This window comes from Semicossyphus pulcher, unplaced genomic scaffold, assembly GCF_022749685.1.
Source record: "Semicossyphus pulcher isolate SPU_LCO1_2020_fin unplaced genomic scaffold, fSemPul1.0.p SCAF_1, whole genome shotgun sequence".
NCBI classification, from domain to species: Eukaryota; Metazoa; Chordata; class Actinopteri; order Labriformes; family Labridae; genus Semicossyphus; species Semicossyphus pulcher.
In genome coordinates this window covers 37445001-37470536 of record NW_027211603.1, presented here as the reverse complement: position 1 = coordinate 37470536, position 25536 = coordinate 37445001, and the positions used below count along the sequence as shown (strand labels likewise).

The 25536-nt window shown below is 45.8% G+C and overlaps 1 protein-coding gene across 1 annotated transcript in view; it reads right to left on the bottom strand.

The window, feature by feature from the left end:
* Positions 1-6993: 6993 nt before the first annotated feature.
* Positions 6994-25536, bottom strand: part of minar1 (membrane integral NOTCH2 associated receptor 1) — a 36282-nt gene continuing 17739 nt past the window's right edge. The window contains exons 5-6 of the mRNA XM_069663326.1: positions 15850-16113; positions 6994-9898 (exon numbers count right to left, since the gene is read on the bottom strand). Of these exons, the coding sequence (XP_069519427.1) occupies positions 9701-9898; positions 15850-16113 (462 nt within the window). The 3' untranslated portion in view covers positions 6994-9700. The remainder of the gene's footprint in view (positions 9899-15849; positions 16114-25536) is intronic.

Below are 25536 nucleotides of genomic sequence, written 5' to 3'. Positions count from 1 at the left end.
AAAAGTGGTCAGTAACATTCACAGTTTCCTGTTGTATCTGAAGTGTGTGTCACTCAGGTGCAGCAGGCTGCTGGTGTCTAACACATGTTTCCTGTTTTACCTGTAAAATAATCTTGTTTTTTCTCTTTCCTGTCCCTGACGGTTAAAGAGAGGGAGACAGGCAGAGAGAGAGACTGTCACTACTGAAAGCTGTCCTCTACAATAATGTTTATCAGAGCGGTTGAAGTCTGGTGACCTACGGGGAGCACTGCAGTCTGCCTGGGGTGGTGGTGTGGGCACATGGATGGGTCACACAAACATCAAGGAGACCAGGGTTTGATTCCTGGGTGAAACTATCAATATATGTTGACTTCTGTTAATTAACTTAAACAGCAACTTGCAGGTAAATTTTTTTTATGACATTAATACTCGATCCTGTCTGAAAATGGCTGTGGAAAGTGAGTCCTTGATTTAATATGATTTACAGACATAAGGGCACAAATTTAGAGGAAAAAGTGGCCGATTTCAGTAAAGATTTTTTTTCCAACATAGCGTCATATTACGTCACTAGAGTGACAGGCTGCGTCCAACTCTGCCTTAGCTTGACGTGCAGTAGGTGGCAGTGAGTCTGAGCGGTCGTATCATTTTGTGTAGATATCATTTCTGTAGTGTAACATTGCATTTCACCAGCTCTTATGATGGTTAGTTATTTAGTTTGTGCCAGTTGCACAAATTCTTGACATCGAGCCGCCGTTCTCCTGACAGGAAGAGGAGCAGAGTGACCTTTTGTGCCTGGATGCGTTTTGTGTAGATGAAGAGACGGGACTTTGTTTCTGCGTCGGTCAGGAAAAACGCCGTCATCTGTAGCGCTCATTGTGGACGGGAGGATTATGTTGCAAGCGATATCATGGAGTACAGGATGGGATGTCGAAACCAGGACTGTGAGACTGACGGCTGGAGGGTCGCTTCAATACAAAGCATCAGGTTCACCGTCAGCTGCAGCCTCTGGTTCTGCTCGCGGCGGACATACAATCACGGATCTGTCAGAGCTTTTGGGGATCAAATAGACCCACAACTTATTGTTGTCATAGAAACAAAGCAGCGTTTTTTTCTCTCACAGCACAAGTGCTTCATCCCAGCTCTCTCCAGCCGCCCTGCCCCGCCTGGCTAATGTTAGCTAATGCTCGTTATGGTTTGCCGTTTGTTTACGAAGCACAATGCCAGAGTCATCCAGTGTATTTATGTTAGAGCTAGTTGGCTAACCTTAGCATGCTCACTAACGTTATGACTACCAAAATACTACCTGAGTGTGTATGTCAGTTATCTAGCTTGACACATAACTTCGCCAGCTAACATGACAAACGGTGTTGATTTTGTAAATTATGTAGCAGAACAAAGCAAATGTGTATAACTACCGATTGTTTTAGCCAATATCATTGCATTACCTGCCTAGGCTAAGGTTAGCCAAAATACTAAAATACAAATAATACAAAACCAAAATACTATCTGAGTGTGTATGTCAGTGTTGTCTTGTCTCTTGACAAATAACTTTGCCAGCTAACTTGATACTAACTTGGGTATTATGACAAACAGTGTTGATTTAGACAACAAGATACTGGTCAATGAACACGTCTCGTCAGTGAAAACTAAACAGAGCCGATGATTTCCGAGACTGAACATGCTCAGTTTCGTGTGTCTTTGGCAAAACCCCAGGATGCTCATTGATTCACTGGGGTCTCCGACCTGCAAGTACATTACTTTATGAACGTCAGTCACATTGGTACTTCTATAAACCCAAACCAGGATGAAGCCAAGTAGCTTTATTTTGAAAGTCGAACAGGACATTGTGTATTTATTTAATATTTCTGAGCTTTTTTGTTTGTTTGTTATTTTCAAACAAGCCTTTAACCTTTCACCTCTTTGACCTGGTTTCCATGTTTACGTTTGCTCTGTGGTCTCCTGAGGGTCTCTGGGGGGGCAGTGGTGGGCATGTCTTGCAGTGTGATCTGGGATCAGTGTTTTGTTTTGACTTTATGGTGATTAACTGGAGAGTGTGTCATGTAAATTATCTGTCCATTATGCAAATATTGGATCATAAACAAAGGGTTTGGATTTATTATTAAGCCAGTAACAGGGAGGGGGTGGGGTTAATTTCAGCTGCCTTCACTTGCTAGGAGCTGTGTGTGTGTGTGTGTGTGTGTGTGTGTGTGTGTGTGTGTGTGTGTGTGTGTGTGTGTGTGTGTGCATGTGCGTGTGCATGTGTGTGTGTGTGTGTGTGTGTGTGTGTGTGTGTGTGTGTGTGTGTGTGTGTGTGTGCGTGTGTGTGCATGTGTGTGGCAGCCACTCAGACCACTGGACTCCTGCTCAGCACACACATCACTAACACTCTGGGGGCTGCAGTTCATTTCCTGCTTTGTTTTTCAATAATGAGCTTTAATGTTATTTCAGATATTACCAGTGCTCACCTGAGACTCTGAATATCGTTTGTGTTACTCTGTGATGTCCAAGCTGTCAGACAGTCACTTTAATGTGATGGCCATAAGTTATTGAGGTCACACCTGCACGATATCACCATCCTTCGCTGTCCACACACAGAGATATGTTTGTGCACACCCAGCCTCCAGAAGCTCATCCACCTTTACCTGCCGCCCAGCTTACACTGCACCCAACCCTGACCACAATCACTGAGGTTGACAGTGGAAAATCCTAAAGACAAGGTGAGGAGACACGGAGAGGAAGCAGAACCGATGCTCCGAAAGGAGCCAGCTGAGGGGGTGTGGCATCTGATCAAGACCCTCCTGGTGGAGGTTTCTCTGGAGGTTTTACCAGGGACATCCAACTTGAGAGAGACCCCTGTTAAACCCAGAACATTATATGGGAACAAAAACTCTTATCCGTTTCTCTCTGAAGAGAGAGAGAGTGATGTTTTTATATTACTGTCCTGTCTACGCCAGTGATACAAGAAGATACAAACATTGACAAGACATGAATCATGAAGCTTGAAATGTGACAGCAGGACAATTCAGAGATGCTCAGTCAACAGTCAGACTCTTATCTTGCTGCATGTGAAGACATGTGTTAATGCATATAAGTGAGTTTAAGGTGTTTACACACCTGGAACCTGCTGAAGAAAGAAAGAAGGTGAAACGCTCGCCTGAGAAATATTCACAGAAAACTATGAATAACAGCAGAGAGAGGAACTCTCTGATTAATCTTTTTCTGATGAAGCTCTTGTTAAAAAGAATCTGTACACACACACACACACACACACTTCCTACAGTTAGAAAGCTATTATGTCCCCGTCACAGTCTCCCAATCGGTTTGAAAGGTCACAAGTCTCTGGCAGACTGATACTTCCCTAAATATGAATGTGATGCACGAGGTAGGACCAGCGGCGTTTCATTAGCTGCATGTTAAATTCATCTCGTCATATTTTGACTGAGCTGCACGTGAATTTACTGTGTCTGAAACTGTGCTCAAGTGTCAGAGGGGTACAGGGGACAAGAGGAAGGATTTTAAACACATGGTATGTAAGATAATAATAAATGTCTAAACGGGATGTTCATGTCCCAAATGTCCCGTCTGAGTCATGCTCACATGTTGGGCATGCAGATGGCTGTTCTCTAATCGCATTCCAGTCCCTTTTGTACATATTAATATATATCTAATGACTCATAGTTTTGTTGTTTCCCCCGACAGGCTCAGATTGTTCTTCTAAGTGTGTGTCCTTCTCCAGAGGAAGAGGATTTTTATAGCCACAAACAGACGTCACATCGCTCTCTGCAAACACACCAGACTGCATTGATAAAAACATAATTTCACCTGGTGGATTCTGAGTTGGTTTGTGTTATTGTGTTTTATTGTGCTGGATCTGAAGTAACCATTTAAAACACGAGTTGGCTGGGTCATTGTGAATCATTTTATTCGGAGCATGTGTTGAAAACAGAAGCGTTAAAATCTGCCTTCAGGCCTGCAGGGTTGTCTCGCCACTTTTTCAATTAAATTCAAATAACTTTATTCATCCGTTAGGAACTTAATTTGTGTAAGAGCGTCAGTGCGTATAGAGTTATCTATCACAACATTCACAGAGCAATCAGCAGTGTTAAATGAAGCTTTAAAACATAATAAATAAGACTTGCAATAAATCATGTTTAAAGATGTTAAAGCGCATGGTGTTAAAATAATAATTTGGCTGTTCATGAGTCTGATGGATGTGGGCACAAAGCTTGACATGGCTCTCTGAGAACTGAAGGTGAGTGATCTGTATCTCAGGCCTGAGAGGAGGTGACTGTATTGGCTGTGTAGTGTGTGTGTGTGTGTGTGTGTGTGTGTCCTCTTCCTTCTGTTATAATGCTGATTAGTGGTTCCTGCTGCAGTCGGATTATTTCACTGCTCATTGTTGACTTTGTTTAGTGGATTGCGATGGATGTTAGATAGGGACCCAAACCAGGTTATTACAGATTCAATGAGACATTAAGCTGTCAGGACTGAGTGCTGGACCAGAAGAGGCGTTGCTGACATTTGGTGAAAATGGTTTCACAGTTGGGTTGGGAGGTGAGTTTATGGTCATTTATTGTTCCAAGGTATCTGTATGACTCCACCCTCTTTATGGTTATTGACTGACAGAGTGGGGGTGCTGAAAAGTCCCTTGCAGAAGTCAACAACCAGTTCCTTAGTCTTGGAGGTGTTGAGATCAAGACAGTTCTGCCTGCACCACTCTGCAAACATGTCCATCTCAGCCTGCAGCTGTCCCTCAGAGTTGGCATGGTCACAGTATCATCAGAATATTTGCTGCCTGTTATACCTGGGTCATTTGTGTATAGTGTGTCCAGTACCGGGGGGTTTACAGAGGCTTGTGGGGCTCCTGTAGAGACTGTCTGAGATGAACTGAGATGACCGTTGACTCTGACCATCTGGTGTCTTCCTGTCAGGGACAAGAGGATCCAGAGGATCAGGTGCGGGTTGCCGTCCAACTGGAGCAGCTGTCCCATCAGATGGGGTTGCACGGTGTTAAAAGCACTTGAGAAGTCCACAAAAACCAGTCTGATTAGGGATTTGGGCTTCTCAAGATGGGTGTAGGCTCCATGCAGCACTGTTAGTACAGCGTCATCCACACGCCTGTGCTGTTTATATGCAAACTGAAAAGGGTCAGCATGTATACTGACCTCCTCAAAGCTGGCAAAGAACAAGCCTCTCGAAGCCTTGTTCTTTCCCAGCTTCAGCTTTGAGTTGTCGTTCCCTCTGGCTCTACAGCTCTGAAAAGTTTGTGACATGTATAGACGGGTAGACGAGCAGCGTTGCAGTGCCGTCCTCTCCATTCTGCCTGCTGTTGTTGTGTTCAGGTCTCGAGGATGTGACTTCTCTGCAGCAGATAGCAGGACCATCCTGGCCCCCTGCGGCTCTTAGCTGCAGCATCAAAAAGCTGCTCTGACTGTGTTACAGCACCTTTGGGCGACAGTCAAGAACAAAGAGGATGAGGCTGTCAGAGAAGCAGTAGAACAGACAGTGTTTCTGGAGGATGTGGTTTCAGATACTTTCCTTTCAGCAGCTGAAAAGAGCTGTCAGTCAAACCGACACCCACTGAAAAGAGCTTGAACAGAACAGCCAGTGTGCGTTCTGTAGCCCAGCACTGCATCATACAGAACTAACTCTGTTTTATTACATTATAGATGCTCTCCTATGTTACCCATCCTGACCTTTATGCAAATATACCACAGCATTAAGGACATGTCACACATCCAGCTGTGTGAGCATGTGACCCACTTCACGTGTCAGTGTTCAGGCTGTCAGGAGCAGTCAGCAGGCCAAGTGTGGACGCAGCTCAGCCAAAGACTGAAACATCCGCCTGCAAGTAGATCATGTGAGGGTGAAGAAGCTGAAGTAGTTCTGCTATCTGGTCATACCTGGTCAGAACCATCAGAACCATTCATACACGAATAATGAATAAAACAGGATCTTATCACCTGGAATCAGAGTCAGCTTTACTGATCTGACATGTACACATAGTGTGTGAAGGATCTACAGTGCTGTTTCCTTCCTGATTCCTAACACTGCACCTGATTAAGACCTGGATGGAGGGCAGGTTGGTTGTGACTGCGTTAGTCTCCTCCTGTCCTGTTTGGTCGGTCTAATCCAGGCAGTGACGGATGTGCAGAGAACAGACTGGATGACTTGACGTCTTGGATCTCAGAGACCTGAACGTACCACAGTAAAGACAGTGTTTGGTTGGGTTTGGTGACTCAACTGTTACCTCCACAGTTGTGAGTGATTTCAGCTCCAGGTGTTTCTGACTGCACCAGAGCACTGGCTGGTCATCCTCCCATTTGTATTCAGACTCGTGGTATGAGGGTGGTGAATGTGTAGAGGGAGGTGGAACCGGTGCCGATTCTCTGGGTGCTTTCAGATGGTTTGAGTGACTTTGGAGGAAAGGATTGGTTGAGCTGAGGTCCGAAATCAGGATTCTTGTGTTTGTCCCTGAGGAGTCGAGGTGTCGCAGGACGTAAAGCGAACTATGTTTCCCGAATCATCCACTGACTCCCTGCATGAGTTCCAGCAGGGAGCCTGTAAATCATTCACTTTCTCTATTCTGAACAATGTCAGATATATTATGAAGAGATAATAGTTCCCTTTTACCCCAAACACCATGTTCGCAGAGTGCAGCCAAGCTTGTGGTGCTGAGAGTCTCAGAGAGAGGCAGCAACTGTCAACACTTGTGATGAGCTTCAAAGGAGGATCCATGGCCTCTGGTTGTGATGAAAACTGGAGGCAAATATAGAGTAGGAGGGGGAATAACCTTTCCACAGATGAAGTCCTGTTATTTTTGGCTTGTAAGAACACTGTTACTGCATATATACTGTGTGTATACTGAGTGAGATTATGGGTGTCTATGTGTCTACAGTATATTAAAGTAGTAAGTAAGTGAAGATCTTAACAAAGCCGATGACAGATTATTTGGGTTTAAATGTCCATAAAAATATTCTCAGACATCCCAGATAAAACACACAATGATCCATGAACAGTCAGAACAATAACTTTTATTATAGTAATATTCCATTTAGCACCTGCTCCCACAGGGTGCCTCCGTCCTCACACTATTTACAGACTCGTTCAGAGCAGCTCATGTTCCTGTGTGAAGGCAGATCCAATGCAGAGGAAACATAAAGAAACACACGCAGGGGCTCTCTGCTGCAGCACCACTGTCACTAATACACGGCAGATAGATAAAGGATGTGTTACATTCAAGAGAGTCAGAAGTTTATGTTCATAAAATAATAAAATATCTGCACAAGTTAAATATTGTTACAGTTATGACGTGTTCATGCGCTGGCACTAAAACGTAGCTTTGACAAAAGTGTTGATGTCGGCTTGGTGGATCATCTCCCGACAGTACGCTGCCACAGGTACAACAAACTAAAAGATAAATATGAAGCTGGGCTACTGGCATGTCCTCCTGTCACATGAACCCCATGAAGCCCATCTGTTTCTTACTGAGCCAATGAGGCAACGGCAAACACTGTAAACTGCTGCAGGCTTTATGTGGACATAACATATTATATATGTTTTGGGGTCTTAGTGACAAATGGGTAGAAGAAGTTTTAACACTGTTCCAGTAGATTTCTTCCCCTGGCAGGTTTGACACGATGTCTCCACATGATCCTGATCAAAGTCTGTCCTCTAAAAGTTCATGTTTACTAAACTTGAAACCAGAAACAGCCGTCACATCACTCTCTTCAAAGCCACCAGACTCCATCGACAGAAGCAGACCCTTTCCCTCGTGTGTTAGCCAAATATTGATCCGAACAAAGCAACAAACACCAAAATGAAACCACAAACACTCTAACTGGGCAGCTGTAGATTCCAGTGTTTGTGACAGTGGAGTCTGGTGGCTTTGCAGAGAGTGATGTAACAGCTGTTTCTGGTTAAAAGAATGATTTTGTCTTGAACAACAGTAGGGATCCTTTCTGTAATGCTGTCAATGTTCCCTACAAGAGCGATTCCAAAACGTTTGAAAACTCATTTTCATGAGTAAGTGAAGAAGGAGTTTCCCTTCAGAGATGTTTCGGGGTATGACACAGCACGTTTCAGTTGTAACTCTAACAACAGAAGATCACAGCCTGAATGTCTCACAGAGATAACTCAGTTCACTGCCTGCAGGACGGCTGCAGTGAGCCATAGCTGACTGACACAGCTGCACTGGCTCTGTATCTCAGGGACTCAAGATCTTCGATTCATAACAATAAACTATAGACTATATGTGTGAGCTAAAGAGGTTGAGCATGAGTCAGCATGATCTAGGTAAGTGTGGTTCCTTGTTTTAGAATCCAATAAACAGGGTTAAATACTTCACAAAGGAACAGCTTCAGAATAGGGCTGCACCACGCTGTCTTTGTTGTTCTATCTCTCTTCTCCTACAAGCTTTAATTAATATTTCTGCGTGAGACGTCTGGGTCTCCTGAAACTTCTTCACAGCTCCAGACTTCCAACACAAGCTAAAGTTGACGACAGCTCAGCTCCCTGCCCCTGAAGCCCTGCAGAAGAGTGTCAGAGAAACCCTGACTTTAAAATGAAACTGCTTTAATGTGTTTTCTGGTTTTAAATATCTTTGTCTTGAGGAGGAGGAGACCTCTGCAGATAATTCATCTCCGGTGAAAACCTCATGAACGATGATCAGGCTCATTTCAGACTTGTAAAGTTTGCAGCCTTTCATGCTGTTGCTCCTGCAGAACTCAGCAACACAGCTTAAAAAAGTGGAGAGTCTTCTAGACTGTATTTCAAATCGTCAGCTCTTAAATTAAATGCAGGTTAAACTAGAGACTTCGTTAATACTAAGGTTAATGGCTGGCTTTGCTATGAAGTGGGCGTGTTAATGGGTGGGCTAGCTGTGCGACAGAAGAGTCTGTTCTTTAAGGCATTTGAAAGCCTGCAGCAGCATACAGATGGGCAAACCTGCTGACAGGCTTGTTGTTGTTGCTGTTGTGGTTTGTGCTTGTGTGAAACTGGTCCAATCGATAGTGCTGAGGCCGACGGTCCTCACAGGTGAGCCTCACACACTCAGAGGATTCAGTGAAGAAAGGAAAAGATGGTCTGTTTCAGGAGGAGGGCTGGTGTGAGCTGACGGCTGGTTAGAACTCAACATTCAGTTATGTCTCGTCTTCCTCCCAAGTGAGCAGCGTTACCTAACGTTATTAATACATTCAGTTAATCTGTGCAGTCCTACTGTGTCTGCAGCCTATGTACAGGTATACCTTTATTATTTCAACTACTTCAGTATATCGCGTTTCTAATTAGAAAATGTGTTGCACAAAGTTCATTACCTAAAATGCTCGCTGTTATTGAAGAAAGATAATAAAATAAAGATAAATTCTCACATTCAACCAGATAATTCATCAAAAATAACTTTGATCCAAAATCACTGTACAGTAATTATAGGAAAAATAAAAATATCAGACGCTGGTTACAGAACAAAACCAGTAGAGTTCATCTGCTGCAGGTGTTAAAGAGAGACCGACACAATAAACTACTCATGTTAAACCTCTATGTACACTATATATGATGCACTTGCTGATTTCAGTTCTATTGTACAATAGCTGTCCTAATAGTTTTTATATAGGCAAGAAAAGACCACCTGAAGCAAATACTGCATCCGCCTGATGTCCCATAAATCTGCTGCACACTCACCAGAGCACAAACACAAAGGTCACCATCCACTCAGCACAGCCTCTCATGTTTTCATGGTGCAGATGGGAACCACGATGACCAGGATCACAGTGCAGGTGGCGGCTGCGATCAGTGCACCGATCTTACACGCCTTGGCCCTCCTGAACTCCGCCTCCTTCCTCTTCAGCAGTGAGTCAAAGCCAGGTGTGTACACGTCCTCCATCCAGTACTCCAGGTTGTTGGGGTTCAGAGACTCCTGGGTCTGATGAAAACACAGACAGAGGATGCACAGGCCTGAGAAAAGCTTGAACAAATACAGTAATGCATATATTCCATCATGTCAGGATGTGCAACAGTGAGACTGATTTTCAGGAACTCAGGCAAGGTTCCACTTTGTTTTCAGTCTCCTTTTCTACCTTCTGTTAGCTACGTTAGTCAATCTCTCTCTCTCTCTCTCTCTAGGGAGGTTTTGGCTTTAGAAAAGGACTGAGGATATCTGCTGTCGATCTTGCAGATTCCATATGCACACCGTTTCAGCATTTCTCCTTGTTCTGAAAGGTTGACAGGCCTCCCGTCTCCAGTTACTGTTACTAACGTGGCATTGGACAGTGGCTGTCCAAGGGAGGGGCTAAGCAAATGGTCAATTAGGTGGAGTCTATTTGTCTCATTTCACAGGTTTAGGGGACACAGAGCTGCACAATCCGAGTGTAGCTTAAACAGATTTACTGGATATGAAACTTTTAATAATGCTAACTTTAAATAATGACACATCAAGCAAAAATACTACTGTGTGCTCTGCATGGCTCTGCATTTCTGCTGCAGAGTTCTAGGGGTTAAGATACACCATCTGTACTTTAATAAAGGGTAGGTTTAATATATAGTTGAGCTGGAGAGTGGAGAAACATCGTCTGGAGCCTGGATATGATGAGAACATAGTAAGGGCAGACTGTGGCTCTGCTACACGGAGATTGATTTTGTTTTCCAATCTGTTCTGCAGCAGCTTCACTACATACACTGCACGAGAGACATCCTTCACTGTAATGGTTCAACTAACAGCATGTTGGTATTTAAAGTGACTCCTGTTCACACGCTGGAAGAGAGAGCAGCAGGCACAGGGGACAGCAAACACATGTTCCATTAATATGATTATAAACTGGTACTGTTTTCTCTTTATTGAGCTCTCTTTATATGTGAGTGACGCCAAGGTGTTCATGAGTGACACAGACACTGAAGTGCTGCACAGCGTGGGCTACAACACGTACTGAACAATATGAAAAGACCTAGTCAGGTAATTTTTTCCATGATGAGTTCTGTCTTAAGGTGTTTGATGTGCGTTGTTGTTTAGCTGCCCCACTTCCTGATTGGCTGTCAGTGCTTTAATGCACAGCCAGCCTGTTCGCACATTCAGCAGCTTGCACTGTGGCCCTGTGCTTCAAAATATGACCATGTAAATACGTCTCTTTAGTCATTCATTGTTGCTGTCTTTTAGCTTTTTTTTTTGATGTACCACTGAAGTCTAAACAAACAGACTTTCTTCCAAGAGACCAGGGTTTGATTCATGTTTGAAAAAGAGCAATCAATGTATGTACATTACATACATTACTAATGTAACACTGTACACTGGATCAGAGTGTGCCTCTGCCTCACCTGTGTGTAAAGGCACACCTAACCATCATCCCCGTACCCAAGCTTTTTAGCAATCCAAAGACACACATATTAATTTCAGCCTGGGACATCGTGTTTATTTGCACAGAAGGGATGCTGCAGACAGAGCAATTACACAAGTAACATCACCACTGTCACAAGCCTGAATTAAAAATGTAACATTTAAGCCGTCAAGACCCAGCTCAGAACAAATGAATGAATAAATAAAGAAACAGCAAAGAGCTCAACACACTGAAGGCCACAACGAAGCGTGCAGGCAACTTTTTATGGACAGTGCCATTCTGTGACAACAACATGACAACTACGTAATAGATAAGCATGGACGCACTGACACTCGTCACCATCTATATAAATCAATCCAGCACAACAATATGGCTAATGCACAAACCTTCAGCCCAAAGGCACAATGATTAAACATGCTTTCACTCACCTGAGGGACACTTGAAGAGAAAGGCGGCTGTGCTTGACTATTAAATCCACTTAGTTCATTTTCTCAAGCTAGCTGCCGTTATGCTAAACATGTCTTTCCTCTTTTGCTGACACGTTCGCACCATGACAGACAGAATGACACTGTCAAATTTGTGTGATCAACCTTGAATACAGTAAAACTCTGAGCATGCATAATCATGTTTTCACACATACGATACACACTGCATTGTGAGAGAGGGGCGAGCCCTTTCACGCCACCCAAGGCCGACACGAATCGGGAGAACGAAGTCTGAAGCAGAACGGCAGGGACCAAAAACCGTGAACTACAATCCTAACACAAATGATATGCAATGTAGGAAGATGGTAAATTCATAGATTATACATTATAGTAGATAATAATCTTTAAGAATGAGTAATAACATAATTTGTTTGCAGTCCTTTCTGGTGACAACAGTCGCCACTGTCTACAATAAACATCATAACACAAAGAATGAATGCTCTAACTAAGAGAGCATTACAACAGACATATGAAAACAAACCTCCTGTGTATCCGCTCAGACCCTTACTTTGAAGGAGACCTGTCAGCTGTGTTCCTGTGGAGCTGCATCACTGAGATCCACAGTCATTACATCTTTGTGAGAGTGTTAACACACCTACAGTGGGATGTTGCCCTCATGGACAGGCGATGTCTTTGAACACATCGAACTAGTCATGTAACATCTCAGCGGCTTTAATTGACAGCCCTTATGACTAACTGTTATAAGGGCAATATGTAGCTGTCAGATAGTCAGATTAACGATGAGTGATTTCAGGGGCCAGACTTCCTTTGAGGTGTGATGGCCATGCTTTACAGCATGACTATCAACTTTAGACTGGAGAATGGAGTTTGAGTAGAGAGATGTTTACCACCTCACTGTTATCTGCACATATATGTAGACATATGATGTATGTGTTTAAAGATGAATCAACAGCTTAATCTACATCAGACAATGGCTGATGGGTTCCTCGATTACATTTTGCTCCTCCTCTTTAGCTCTCCACACAGACTGTTTACCTGCATATAACAAAGGCTTGTTCAGAAACATGTCGGTTGCATTCATGTGCAGATATCTGCTTATAACCATTATCATCAGATTGACAGTGTAGCTCTGGCCTTGACGTGGGGAGAGATTTGTGCACATTAAACCTTTAAAGTCCAGGTGAAATGAAAAATGTCATTTTAATCCTTTTAGATCAAATCCTCGGTAATATTGTGCATCTATTTGACAATATAGGCCAAAAAAATACAGAAAATCAATTTCTTCGTATTCTTATATCAAAATCCGATAATTTTTTCTTCCTGTAAAAAAAAAATATCCCGTGTGCCTACGTCAGCTAGGACCAACCAATTTCAACCAATCAATCTGCAACATTTAGCCGCAGAGCACCAAGAACGCTCGGTCAGTTAGCTAGCTACTGCGCTGTGTGTTTGTCTACGCCCACTTCTCAACGATCAAATCAAATCCCTCTAATGATATGTCCCACCTGCACGTCCTGTTTCACTCGGAAATACGTCACGATACGGAAGCTAGATACTCTCGAAATGCCGTTTCAGCTCGACTTTAAACCTTTAAAACAAAACAACAGCGTAAGTAGGCCTACATCAAACAGGAGAGGTCGCAGCACATCATTTACAGCAGGGGCATAACACCAGAGAACGTCTCACCCTGTGTTTCTCTGCAGAGATTGTCCGTGGATTGTTTTGACCACAGGAGAACAAACAGGTACATGAGAGAGCGAGGGCATAGTGAGGGGAGAGCGAGGGGAGAGCGAGGGGACAGTGAGGGGGCTGTGAGGGGAGAGCAAGGTGAGAGCGAGGGGACAGCAAGGGGAGAGTAAGGGGAGAACGAGGGGACAGAGAGGGGAGAGTGAGGGGAGTTTGAGGGGACAGTGAGGGAACAGTGAGGGGAGAGCGAGGGGAGAGTGAGGGGACAGTGAGGGAACAGTGAGGGGAGAGCGAGGGGAGAGTGAGGGGACAGTGAGGGGGCTGTAAGGGGAGAGTGAGGGGACAGTGAGGGAACAGAGAGGGGAGAGTGAGGGGAGAGTGAGGGGACAGTGAGGGGGCTGTAAGGGGAGAGTGAGGGGACAGTGAGGGAACAGAGAGGGGAGAGTGAGGGGAGAGTGAGGGGACAGTGAGGGAACAGTGAGGGGAGAGCGAGGGGAGAGTGAGGGGACAGTGAGGGGGCTGTAAGGGGAGAGCGAGGGGACAGTGAGGGGACAGTGAGGGGGCTGTAAGGGGAGAGCGAGGGGACAGTGAGGGGACAGTGAGGGGGCTGTAAGGGGAGAGCGAGGGGACAGTGAGGGAGCTGTAAGGGGAGAGCGAGGGGACAGTGAGGGGAGAGCGAGGGGACAGTGAGGGGGCTATCAGGGGAGAACGAGGGGACAGTGAGGGGACAGTGAGGGGAGAGCGACGGGACAATGAGGTAAGAGCGAGGGGACAGTGAGGGGACAGTGAGGGGACAATGAGGGGAGAGCGAGGTGACAATGAGGGGAGAGCGAGGGGACAGTGAGGGGACAGTGAGGGGAGAGCGAGGGGACAATGAGGTGAGAGCGAGGTGACAATGAGGTGAGAGCGAGGGGACAGTGAGGGGACAGTGAGGGGAGAGCGAGGGGACAATGAGGGGAGAGCGAGGGCACAGTGAGGGGAGAGCGAGGTGACAGTGAGGGGACAGTGAGGGGAGAGCGAGGGGACAATGAGGGGAGAGCGAGGGCACAGTGAGGGGACAGTGAGGGGAGAGCGAGGGGATATTGAGGGGAGAGCGAGGGCACAGTGAGGGGAGAGCGAGGTGAGAGCGAGGGGAGAGTGAGGGGAGAGAGAGGGGACAGTGAGGGGAGAGCGAGGGGACAATGAGGGGAGAGCGAGGGGACAGTGAGGGGACTGTGAGGGGAGAGAGGGGGGGCCGGGGGGGACTGTGAGGGGAGAGCGAGGGGACAGTGAGGGGACAGTGAGGGGAGAGAGAGGGGACAGTGAGGGGACAGTGAGGGGAGAGAGAGGGGACAGTGAGGGTAGAGCGAGGGGACAATGAGGGGAGAGCGAGGGGACAGTGAGGGGACAGTGAGGGGGCTGTGAGGGGACTGTGAGGGGAGAGTGAGGGGACTGTGAGGGGACTGTGAGGGGAGAGTGAGGGGAGAGAGAGGGGACAGTGAGGGGGCTGTGAGGGGACTGTGAGGGGAGAGGGAGGGGACAGTGACTAACCGACAGACTGACAGAGAAGCAGAGAACATGAACACCGTGAACACAGCTGTCACCAGAAACAGGCATAAAAGAGCAGCTATGATTAAAAGCAGGTGACGTGTTGGTCTGTCTGTGAGTGTTATTGATAAGCACCACTGAAACAGTGTGATTTGAATCTGCTGTAATCATGAGCAGGAATCATTAACAGTGATTCCACATGATGAGTCTCTGAGCAGAGAACACAGTCACAGTGAGAGAGGAGGGCTTCCCTGTCTCCACTTATTAGACAGGAGAGCACTTTAGCAGTGACACACTGTGCATTTACAACAAACTGCTTTTATTTTTAGCATCCTGCAATTTGACATTTTAGCCAACTTTTCTCCCTCTCTCCCCCCTCTGCCTCCCCCCTCTGCCTCTCACATTTCTTCACGTTCTACCTTTCTTCTGTCTATCAGTTGGCAGCTCTTATGTGTCAGTGTTAGAGTGGACTGCCATATGGTCTTGCTTTTCCTCTTAGATACCTTCATAAGTTAATGCATGCTTACAGGGACATGATGTCATTGCTGTCACTGCCATGTATTTTGTTATGTTTATCTGCTGCAGCAATTCCAAAACTATTTGTACCTGTTGGTCATTTGGTAAACATGTCCTCTGGTCTAAAAGTGCTGGACTTCACCTCCTGTAAGTTGTCCAGACTACAGCCCTGCTCAGGTATCGTGTCATCATCTTTAATTGGCCTGATTCAGAGTGGAAACCTTTAATAATGAGCCCCATGAGGAGAAGAGACAGGTATAAGTATGGACCAAAGTCACATGGTTAGTCCCCCCCCCAAACCCCCCCCCCCAATCGCCCACCCACCCATGCGGCCCCCTGTGACTGTGCTGGGATCTGTTATTGTCCAGTACCTGCAGGTCCAGAGCTGTGAGCTGCTTCCCTTTCTCTCCTGAGCTGCGTTTGTACTCCTCCATGGTCCAGGACGGCTGGCTGCGCTTCCCGTCTGACAGGCTGCTGAGCCTCAGGTCCATGTACAGCGGGCTGCCTTTCACATGGGCTTTGAGGGAGGGGGTGAAGGGGTGCGGAGAGAAGACCTGCTCGATCAGGTAGGTCTCCTTGGGTGGTTTAGGGGGGCGGTGGGCCTGGGGGAGCTCGTACTGACGTTCACGCTCTGCCTGGAAACGTAGAGAGAATCAGAGAGATCTTCAGTCTGCTTTCTTTTAGGCCAACAAGGGAGTCACTCAGTCTACAAGGAGCATGAACACATGAAACCTGAACATATGAAGCATGAACACATAAAGCATGAACACATGAAACCTGAACACATGAAGCATGAACACATGGGGTGTGAACACATGGAGCGTGAACACATGGAGCGTGAACACATGAAACCTGAACACATGGAGCATGAACACATGGGAACACATGGAGCGTGAACACATGTGAACACATGGAGCGTGAACACATGAAACCTGAACACATGGAGACTGAACACATGGAGCATGAACACATGAAACCTGAACACATGGAGCATGAACACATGGAGCGTGAACACATGGAGCGTGAACACATGAAACCTGAACACATGGAGCATGAACACATGGGAACACATGGAGCGTGAACACATGTGAACACATGGAGCGTGAACACATGAAACCTGAACACATGGAGACTGAACACATGGAGCATGAACACATGAAACCTGAACACATGGAGCATGAACACATGGAGCATGAACACATGTAACCTGAACACATGGAGCATGAACACATGAAGCATGGACACATGGAGCATGCATGAACACATGAAGCATGAACACATCAAACCTGAACACATGGAGCATGAACACATGAAGCATGAACACATGGAGCAGGAACACATGGAGCATGGACACATGGAGCATGAACACATGGAGCATGAACACATGGAGCATGAACAAATGAAGCATGTACACATGGAGCATGAACACATGGAGCATGAACACATGGAGCATGAACACATGAAGCATGAACACATGGAGCATGAACACACGGAGCATGGACACATGAAGCATGAACACATGGAGCATGAACACATGAAGCATGAACACATGGAGCATGAAGACATGTAACCTGAACACATGGAGCATGAACACATGAAGCATGAACACATGGAGCATGCATGGACACATGAAGCAGGAACACATGAAACCTGACCACATGGAGCATGAACACATGTAACCTGAACACATGAAGCAGGAACACATGAAGCATGAACACATGGAGCATGAACACATGGAGCATGAACACATGGAGCATGAACACACGGAGCATCTACACATGGAGCATGAACACATGAAGCATGAACACATGGAGCATGCATGGACACATGAAGCAGGAACACATGAAACCTGAACACATGGAGCAGGAACACATGAAGCATGAACACATGGAGCATGAACACATGTAACCTGAACACATGGAGCATGAACACATGAAGCATGAACACATGGAGCATGAACAAATGAAGGATGAACACATGGAGCATGAACACATGGAGCATGAACACACGGAGCATCTACACATGGAGCATGAACACATGAAGCATGAACACACGGAGCATCTACACATGGAGCATGAACACATGAAGCATGAACACATGGAGCATGAACACACGGAGCAAGAACACACGGAGCATGAAGACACCGAGCATGAACACACGGAGCATGAACACACCGAGCATCTACACACGGAGCATGAACACACGGAGCATGAAGACACGGAGCATCTACACATGGAGCATGAACACATGAAGAATGAACACATGGAGCATGAACACACGGAGCAAGAACACACGGAGCAGGAACACACCGAGCATGAACACACGGAGCATGAACACACGGAGCAAGAACACACGGAGCATGAACACACCGAGCATGAACACACCGAGCAAGAACACATGAAGCATGAACACACGGAGCAAGAACACACGGAGCAAGAACACACCGAGCATGAACACACCGAGCATGAACACATGGAGCATGAACACGCGGAGCATGAACACACGGAGCAAGAACACACGGAGCATGAACACACGAAGCATGAACACATGTAACCTGAACACATGGAGCAGGAACACATGAAGCATGAACACATGGAGCATGAACACATGTAACCTGAACACATGGAGCATGAACACATGAAGCATGAACACATGGAGCATGAACAAATGAAGGATGAACACATGGAGCATGAACACACGGAGCATCTACACATGGAGCATGAACACATGAAGCATGAACACACGGAGCATCTACACATGGAGCATGAACACATGAAGCATGAACACATGGAGCATGAACACACGGAGCAAGAACACACGGAGCATGAAGACACCGAGCATGAACACACGGAGCATGAACACACCGAGCATCTACACACGGAGCATGAACACACGGAGCATGAAGACACGGAGCATCTACACATGGAGCATGAACACATGAAGAATGAACACATGGAGCATGAACACACGGAGCAAGAACACACGGAGCATGAACACACCGAGCATGAACACACGGAGCAAGAACACACGGAGCATGAACACACCGAGCATGAACACACGGAGCAAGAACACATGAAGCATGAACACACGGAGCAAGAACACACGGAGCAAGAACACACCGAGCATGAACACACGGAGCAAGAACACACGGAGCATGAACACACCGAGCATGAACACACGGAGCAAGAACACACGGAGCATGAACACACGGAGCAAGAACACACGGAGCATGAACACACCGAGCATGAACACACGGAGCAAGAACACATGAAGCATGAACACACGGAGCAAGAACACACGGAGCATGAACACACCGAGCATGAACACACGGAGCAAGAACACACGGAGCATGAACACACCGAGCATGAACACACGGAGCAAGAACACATGAAGCATGAACACACGGAGCAAGAACACACGGAGCATGAACACACCGAGCATGAACACACGGAGCAAGAACACACGGAGCATGAACACACCGAGCATGAACACACCGAGCATGAACACATGGAGCATGAACACGCGGAGCATGAACACACGGAGCAAGAACACACGGAGCATGAACACACGGAGCATGAACACACCGAGCATGAACACACGGAGCATGAACACACGGAGCATGAACACATGAAGCATGAACACATGGAGCATGCTTGAACACATGAAGCATGAACACATGAAACCTGAACACATGGAGCATGAACACATGAAGCATGAACACATGGAGCATGAACAAATGAAGCATGTACACATGGAGCATGAACAAATGAAGCATGAACACATGGAGCATGCATGAACACATGAAGCATGAACACATGAAACCTGAACACATGGAGCATGAACACATGAAGCATGAACACATGGAGCATGAACACATGGAGCATGAACACATGGAGCATGAACACATGGAGCATGGACACATGGAGCATGAACACATGAAGCATGAACACATGGAGCATGAACACATGAAGCATGAACACATGGAGCATGCATGGACAGATGAAGCAGGAACACATGTAACCTGACCACATGAAGCAGGAACACATGAAGCATGAACACATGGAGACTGAACACATGGAGCATGAACACATGAAACCTGAACACATGGAGCATGAACACATGAAGCATGAACACATGGAGCATGAACACATGGAGCATGAACACATGTAACCTGAACACATGGAGCATGAACACATGAAGCATGGACACATGGAGCATGCATGAACACATGAAGCATGAACACATCAAACCTGAACACATGGAGCATGAACACATGAAGCATGAACACATGGAGCATGAACACATGGAGCATGGACACATGGAGCATGAACAAATGAAGCATGTACACATGGAGCATGAACACATGGAGCATGAACACATGAAGCATGAACACATGGAGCATGAACACACGGAGCATGGACACATGAAGCATGAACACATGGAGCATGAACACATGAAGCATGAACACATGTAACCTGAACACATGGAGCATGAACACATGAAGCATGAACACATGGAGCATGAACACATGTAACCTGAACACATGGAGCATGAACACATGAAGCATGAACACATGGAGCATGAACAAATGAAGGATGAACACATGGAGCATGAACACATCAAACCTGAACACATGGAGCATGAACACATGAAGCATGAACACATGGAGCATGAACACATGGAGCATGGACACATGGAGCATGAACAAATGAAGCATGTACACATGGAGCATGAACACATGGAGCATGAACACATGAAGCATGAACACATGGAGCATGAACACACGGAGCATGGACACATGAAGCATGAACACATGGAGCATGAACACATGAAGCATGAACACATGTAACCTGAACACATGGAGCAGGAACACATGAAGCATGAACACATGGAGCATGAACACATGTAACCTGAACACATGGAGCATGAACACATGAAGCATGAACACATGGAGCATGAACAAATGAAGGATGAACACATGGAGCATGAACACATGGAGCATGAACACACGGAGCATCTACACATGGAGCATGAACACATGAAGCATGAACACACGGAGCATCTACACATGGAGCATGAACACATGAAGCATGAACACATGGAGCATGAACACACGGAGCAAGAACACACGGAGCATGAAGACACCGAGCATGAACACACGGAGCATGAAGACACCGAGCATGAACACACGGAGCATGAACACACGGAGCATGAACACACGGAGCATCTACACATGGAGCATGAACACATGAAGAATGAACACATGGAGCATGAACACACGGAGCAAGAACACACGGAGCATGAACACACCGAGCATGAACACACGGAGCATGAACACACGGAGCAAGAACACACGGAGCATGAACACACCGAGCATGAACACACGGAGCAAGAACACATGAAGCATGAACACACGGAGCAAGAACACACGGAGCATGAACACACGGAGCAAGAACACACGGAGCATGAACACACCGAGCATGAACACACGGAGCATGAACACACGGAGCAAGAACACACCGAGCATGAACACACCGAGCATGAACACATGGAGCATGAACACGCGGAGCATGAACACACGGAGCAAGAACACACGGAGCATGAACACACGGAGCATGAACACACCGAGCATGAACACACGGAGCATGAACACACGGAGCATGAACACATGAAGCATGAACACATGGAGCATGCTTGAACACATGAAGCATGAACACATGAAACCTGAACACATGGAGCATGAACACATGAAGCATGAACACATGGAGCATGAACAAATGAAGCATGTACACATGAAGCATGAACACATGGAGCATGAACAAATGAAGCATGAACACATGGAGCTTGAAGCATGAACACATGGAGCATGAACACATGAAACCTGAACACATGAAGACTGAATACATGGAGCATGAACACATGGAGCATGAACAAATGAAGCATGTACACATGGAGCATGAACAAATGAAGCATGAACACATGGAGCATGCATGGACAGATGAAGCAGGAACACATGTAACCTGACCACATGAAGCAGGAACACATGAAGCATGAACACATGGAGCATGAACACATGAAGCATGAACACATGAAGCATGAACACATGGAGCATGAACACATGGAGCATGAACACATGAAGCATGAACACATAGAGCATGAACACATGGAGCATGAACACATGAAGCATGAACACATGGAGCATGAACACATGAAGCATGAACACATGGAGCATGAACACATGAAGCATGAACACATGTAACCTGAACAAATGGAGCAGGAACACATGGAGCATGAACACATGGAGCATGAACACATGTAACCTGAACACATAGAGCATGAACACATGAAGCATGAACACATGGAGCATGAACACATGGAGCATGAACACACGGAGCATCTACACATGGAGCATGAACACATGAAGCATGAACACATGGAGCATGAACACATGGAGCATGAACACACGGAGCATGAACACATGGAGCATGAACACATGGAGCATGAACACACGGAGCATGAACACACGGAGCATGAACACACGGAGCATCTACACATGGAGCATGAACACACGGAGCATGAACACATGGAGCATGAACACATGGAGCATCTACACATGTAACCTGAACACATGAAGCATGAACACATGGAGCATGCATGGACACATGAAGCATGAACACATGTAACCTGAACACATGGAGCAGGAACACATGAAGCATGAACACATGGAGCATGAACACATGTAACCTGAACACATGGAGCATGAACACATGAAGCATGAACACATGGAGCATGAACACATGAAGCATGAACACATGGAGCATCTACACATGGAGCATGAACACATGAAGCATGAACACATGGAGCATGAACACACGGAGCATGAACACAGGGAGCAAGAACACACGGAGCATGAACACATGAAGCATGAACACATGGAGCATGAACACATGGAGCATGACCACATGAAGCATGAACACATGTAACCTGAACACATGAAGCATGAACACATGGAGCATGAACACATGTAACCTGAACACATGGAGCATGAACACATGAAGCATGAACACATGGAGCATGAACACATGTAACCTGAACACATGGAGCATGAACACATGAAGCATGAACACATGTAACCTGAACACATGGAGCATGAACACATGAAGCATGAACACATGGAGCATGAACACATGTAACCTGAACACATGGAGCATGAACACATGAAGCATGAACACATGGAGCATGAACAAATGAAGGATGAACACATGGAGCATGAACACATGGAGCATGAACACACGGAGCATGAACACACCGAGCATCTACACATGGAGCATGAACACATGAAGCATGAACACATGAAGCATGAACACATGGAGCATGAACACACGGAGCATGAACACATGGAGCATGAACAAATGAAGGATGAACACCTGGAGCATGAACAAATGAAGGATGAACACCTGGAGCATGAACACATGGAGCATGAACACACGGAGCATGAACACACGGAGCAAGAACACACGGAGCATGAACACACCGAGCATCTACACATGGAGCATGAACACATGAAGCATGAACACATGGAGCATCTACACATGGAGCATGAACACACAGACTATCTACACATGGAGCATGAACACACGGAGCATGAACACATGGAGCATGAACACGCGGAGCATGAACACACGGAGTATGAACACGTGGAGCATGAACACGTGGAGCATGAACACTTGGAGCATGAACACACGGAGCATGAACACGCGGAGCATGAACACATGCAGCATGAACACATGGAGCATGAACACATGGAGCATGAACACGCGGAGCATGAACACGCGGAGCATGAACACGCGGAGCATGAACACGCGGAGCCTGAACACGCGGAGCCTGAACACGCGGAGCATGAACACATGGAGCATGAACACGCGGAGCATGAAAACATGGACACCATCATGTGGCCCTGTTTTAGTCGCAGCATTCACCTCTGCTCTGCATGCAGGCTTCCTTCACAGCCAGAGCAGACTGTAACACTGAACCCAGGTCAGCTTCATGCTAACGTCTCCTTGTGATCAAACATGAGCTCTCATCAAGTCTTGCACCTTAGTTTGCTGAATCATCTCGCAATCTGATGGTTGGGGGTTCGATTCCCTGACTGCTACAGTCACATGTCAAAGTGACCTTGGGCAAGACACTTAACCCCAAATTGCTCCACAAGGCATAGCCTTCAGTGTGAGTGTCTATCGATCCTGATTGGAGATTGGCACTTAGGCCTTTCCCATCAGTGTGTGGAGGATGAATGTGACATGTAGCATAAAGGCGCTTTTAATGGTTGGAAGACTAGAAAAGTGCTATATGAGTACAGTCCATTTACCATTTTACACTTTTTACACACTTGTTAAAGATTAAGATCCTGTTCTTTTAAACCAGAATCAGCTTACATCTCTCTCTTTAAAGCCACCAGACTCCATTAACAAAAACAATCATTTTACATTCAGAACAGGAGCCGCTGGTCTACAGCTGCCTGGATCTGTTAGTCTGTCTGTTACTCTACATACTCTAAATAGGATTTCAAGAATTTAAATCAATCTTTCAGATCTTTATAACAGGATGCCATGTTCACATGTCTATAGATGGGTCCTGTTACTGATGAGTTGTCATGTGATACAGTTTGTTTATGTTTATAATGAAACTCAGTCAATTCAATTTGTTCTTCTGTAAAAAAAAAAATCAATATCTGTTATTACATTTGTAGCATGAATCCTTGTAGTATACTGCACAGAGACGCCTTTTACAGTCCAATCTATCTCTATCCAATCTAAAGAGCATCACATCTCCATCAGTTATTCATGTCCAGGGAGCACTCTTGATAAACACTCCTCATGAAACATCACAAAACACAGAGTCAAGCATTCCTGAAGACGCAGTATTGATTGTTCAGAGCACTTACAGGCCGCCTCAGTGAGAGACATGTGTCTCCAGGGTCAATGAGGAGGATTTAAATGTGTTTGTCTTTATTAAGCAGGAAAGCTAAAGTGGGAAACTGTGCTGTGATACAGTCGATTGGAGGGGGGGGGGGGTCTGTTTAATAAAGTTACAAAAGTTAAATATTTTCTCTCTCAATTCAAAACAGCACGTGAGCTGTGCACGCGTGTGCACGAGGGACGCTATTAATGACGTATGGATCAAAACGATCGATCAATTGTTACCAAATGACATCTGCACATTTATAAGCTTTATAAACAGCGACAATCAATGCATTTACAGTAGGGACATACGGAGATACACAATATGATTGTTTAGATTAGATTGCGTAACAAAACTGCATATGATTGTGTGCGGACAGAGAGCGTCCGATGTCTGACCCTTTTTTGCCGTTAGAACACTGTGAGGAGTAAACTGGTCCCGCTGTTGTTTATTTGGTTGCCACGACTTCATGTGTGATTGATGTCCTGTGACTCCTGTCACTGTTTCAGCGCTCTACCTCAACGAGGAGAGCGGGCGAACGACCGTTCATTTGGCACGGATAATTTAGGAACAATTAATCAACGTCATTGATTTGCCAATAATTTATGATACAACTCTGTATGCGAACAGAGATGTCAACAAAAAGACATTGGTGGAGGGTTATGATGTTGCTAACTGTCGGCACTATGTTGTGGCGACATGATTCCGCTGCACATGTTGCAGAGTTGCAGTTGAAAAAAGCTGCCTGTGGTAATTAGACATAAAGGGGAGTGGATCGAGGGCAGTGAAATTGAACTATAAAATGAACGGCTCTCAACTACGACTCAGTTCCCGGCGTTCGCATTAAAGAGACGTTCAAAAGAATCAGATCGTTTGCGATCGTCACAACACTAGTTCAAAGTGTGCGTGCAGCATTTACTGTCTATGGTCCTCGCCTCTGGAGAAGCCTGCCAGAGGAACTGAGGGAATCACAACCTGTTAACACTTTAAAACAAAATCTTAAGACATATTTTTAGTTTGGCATTCCCTTAATTTAAGCTCTACTTTTAACTCACTGTTATACCATTTATATTATTTGTATTTTTATCTATTCCAAA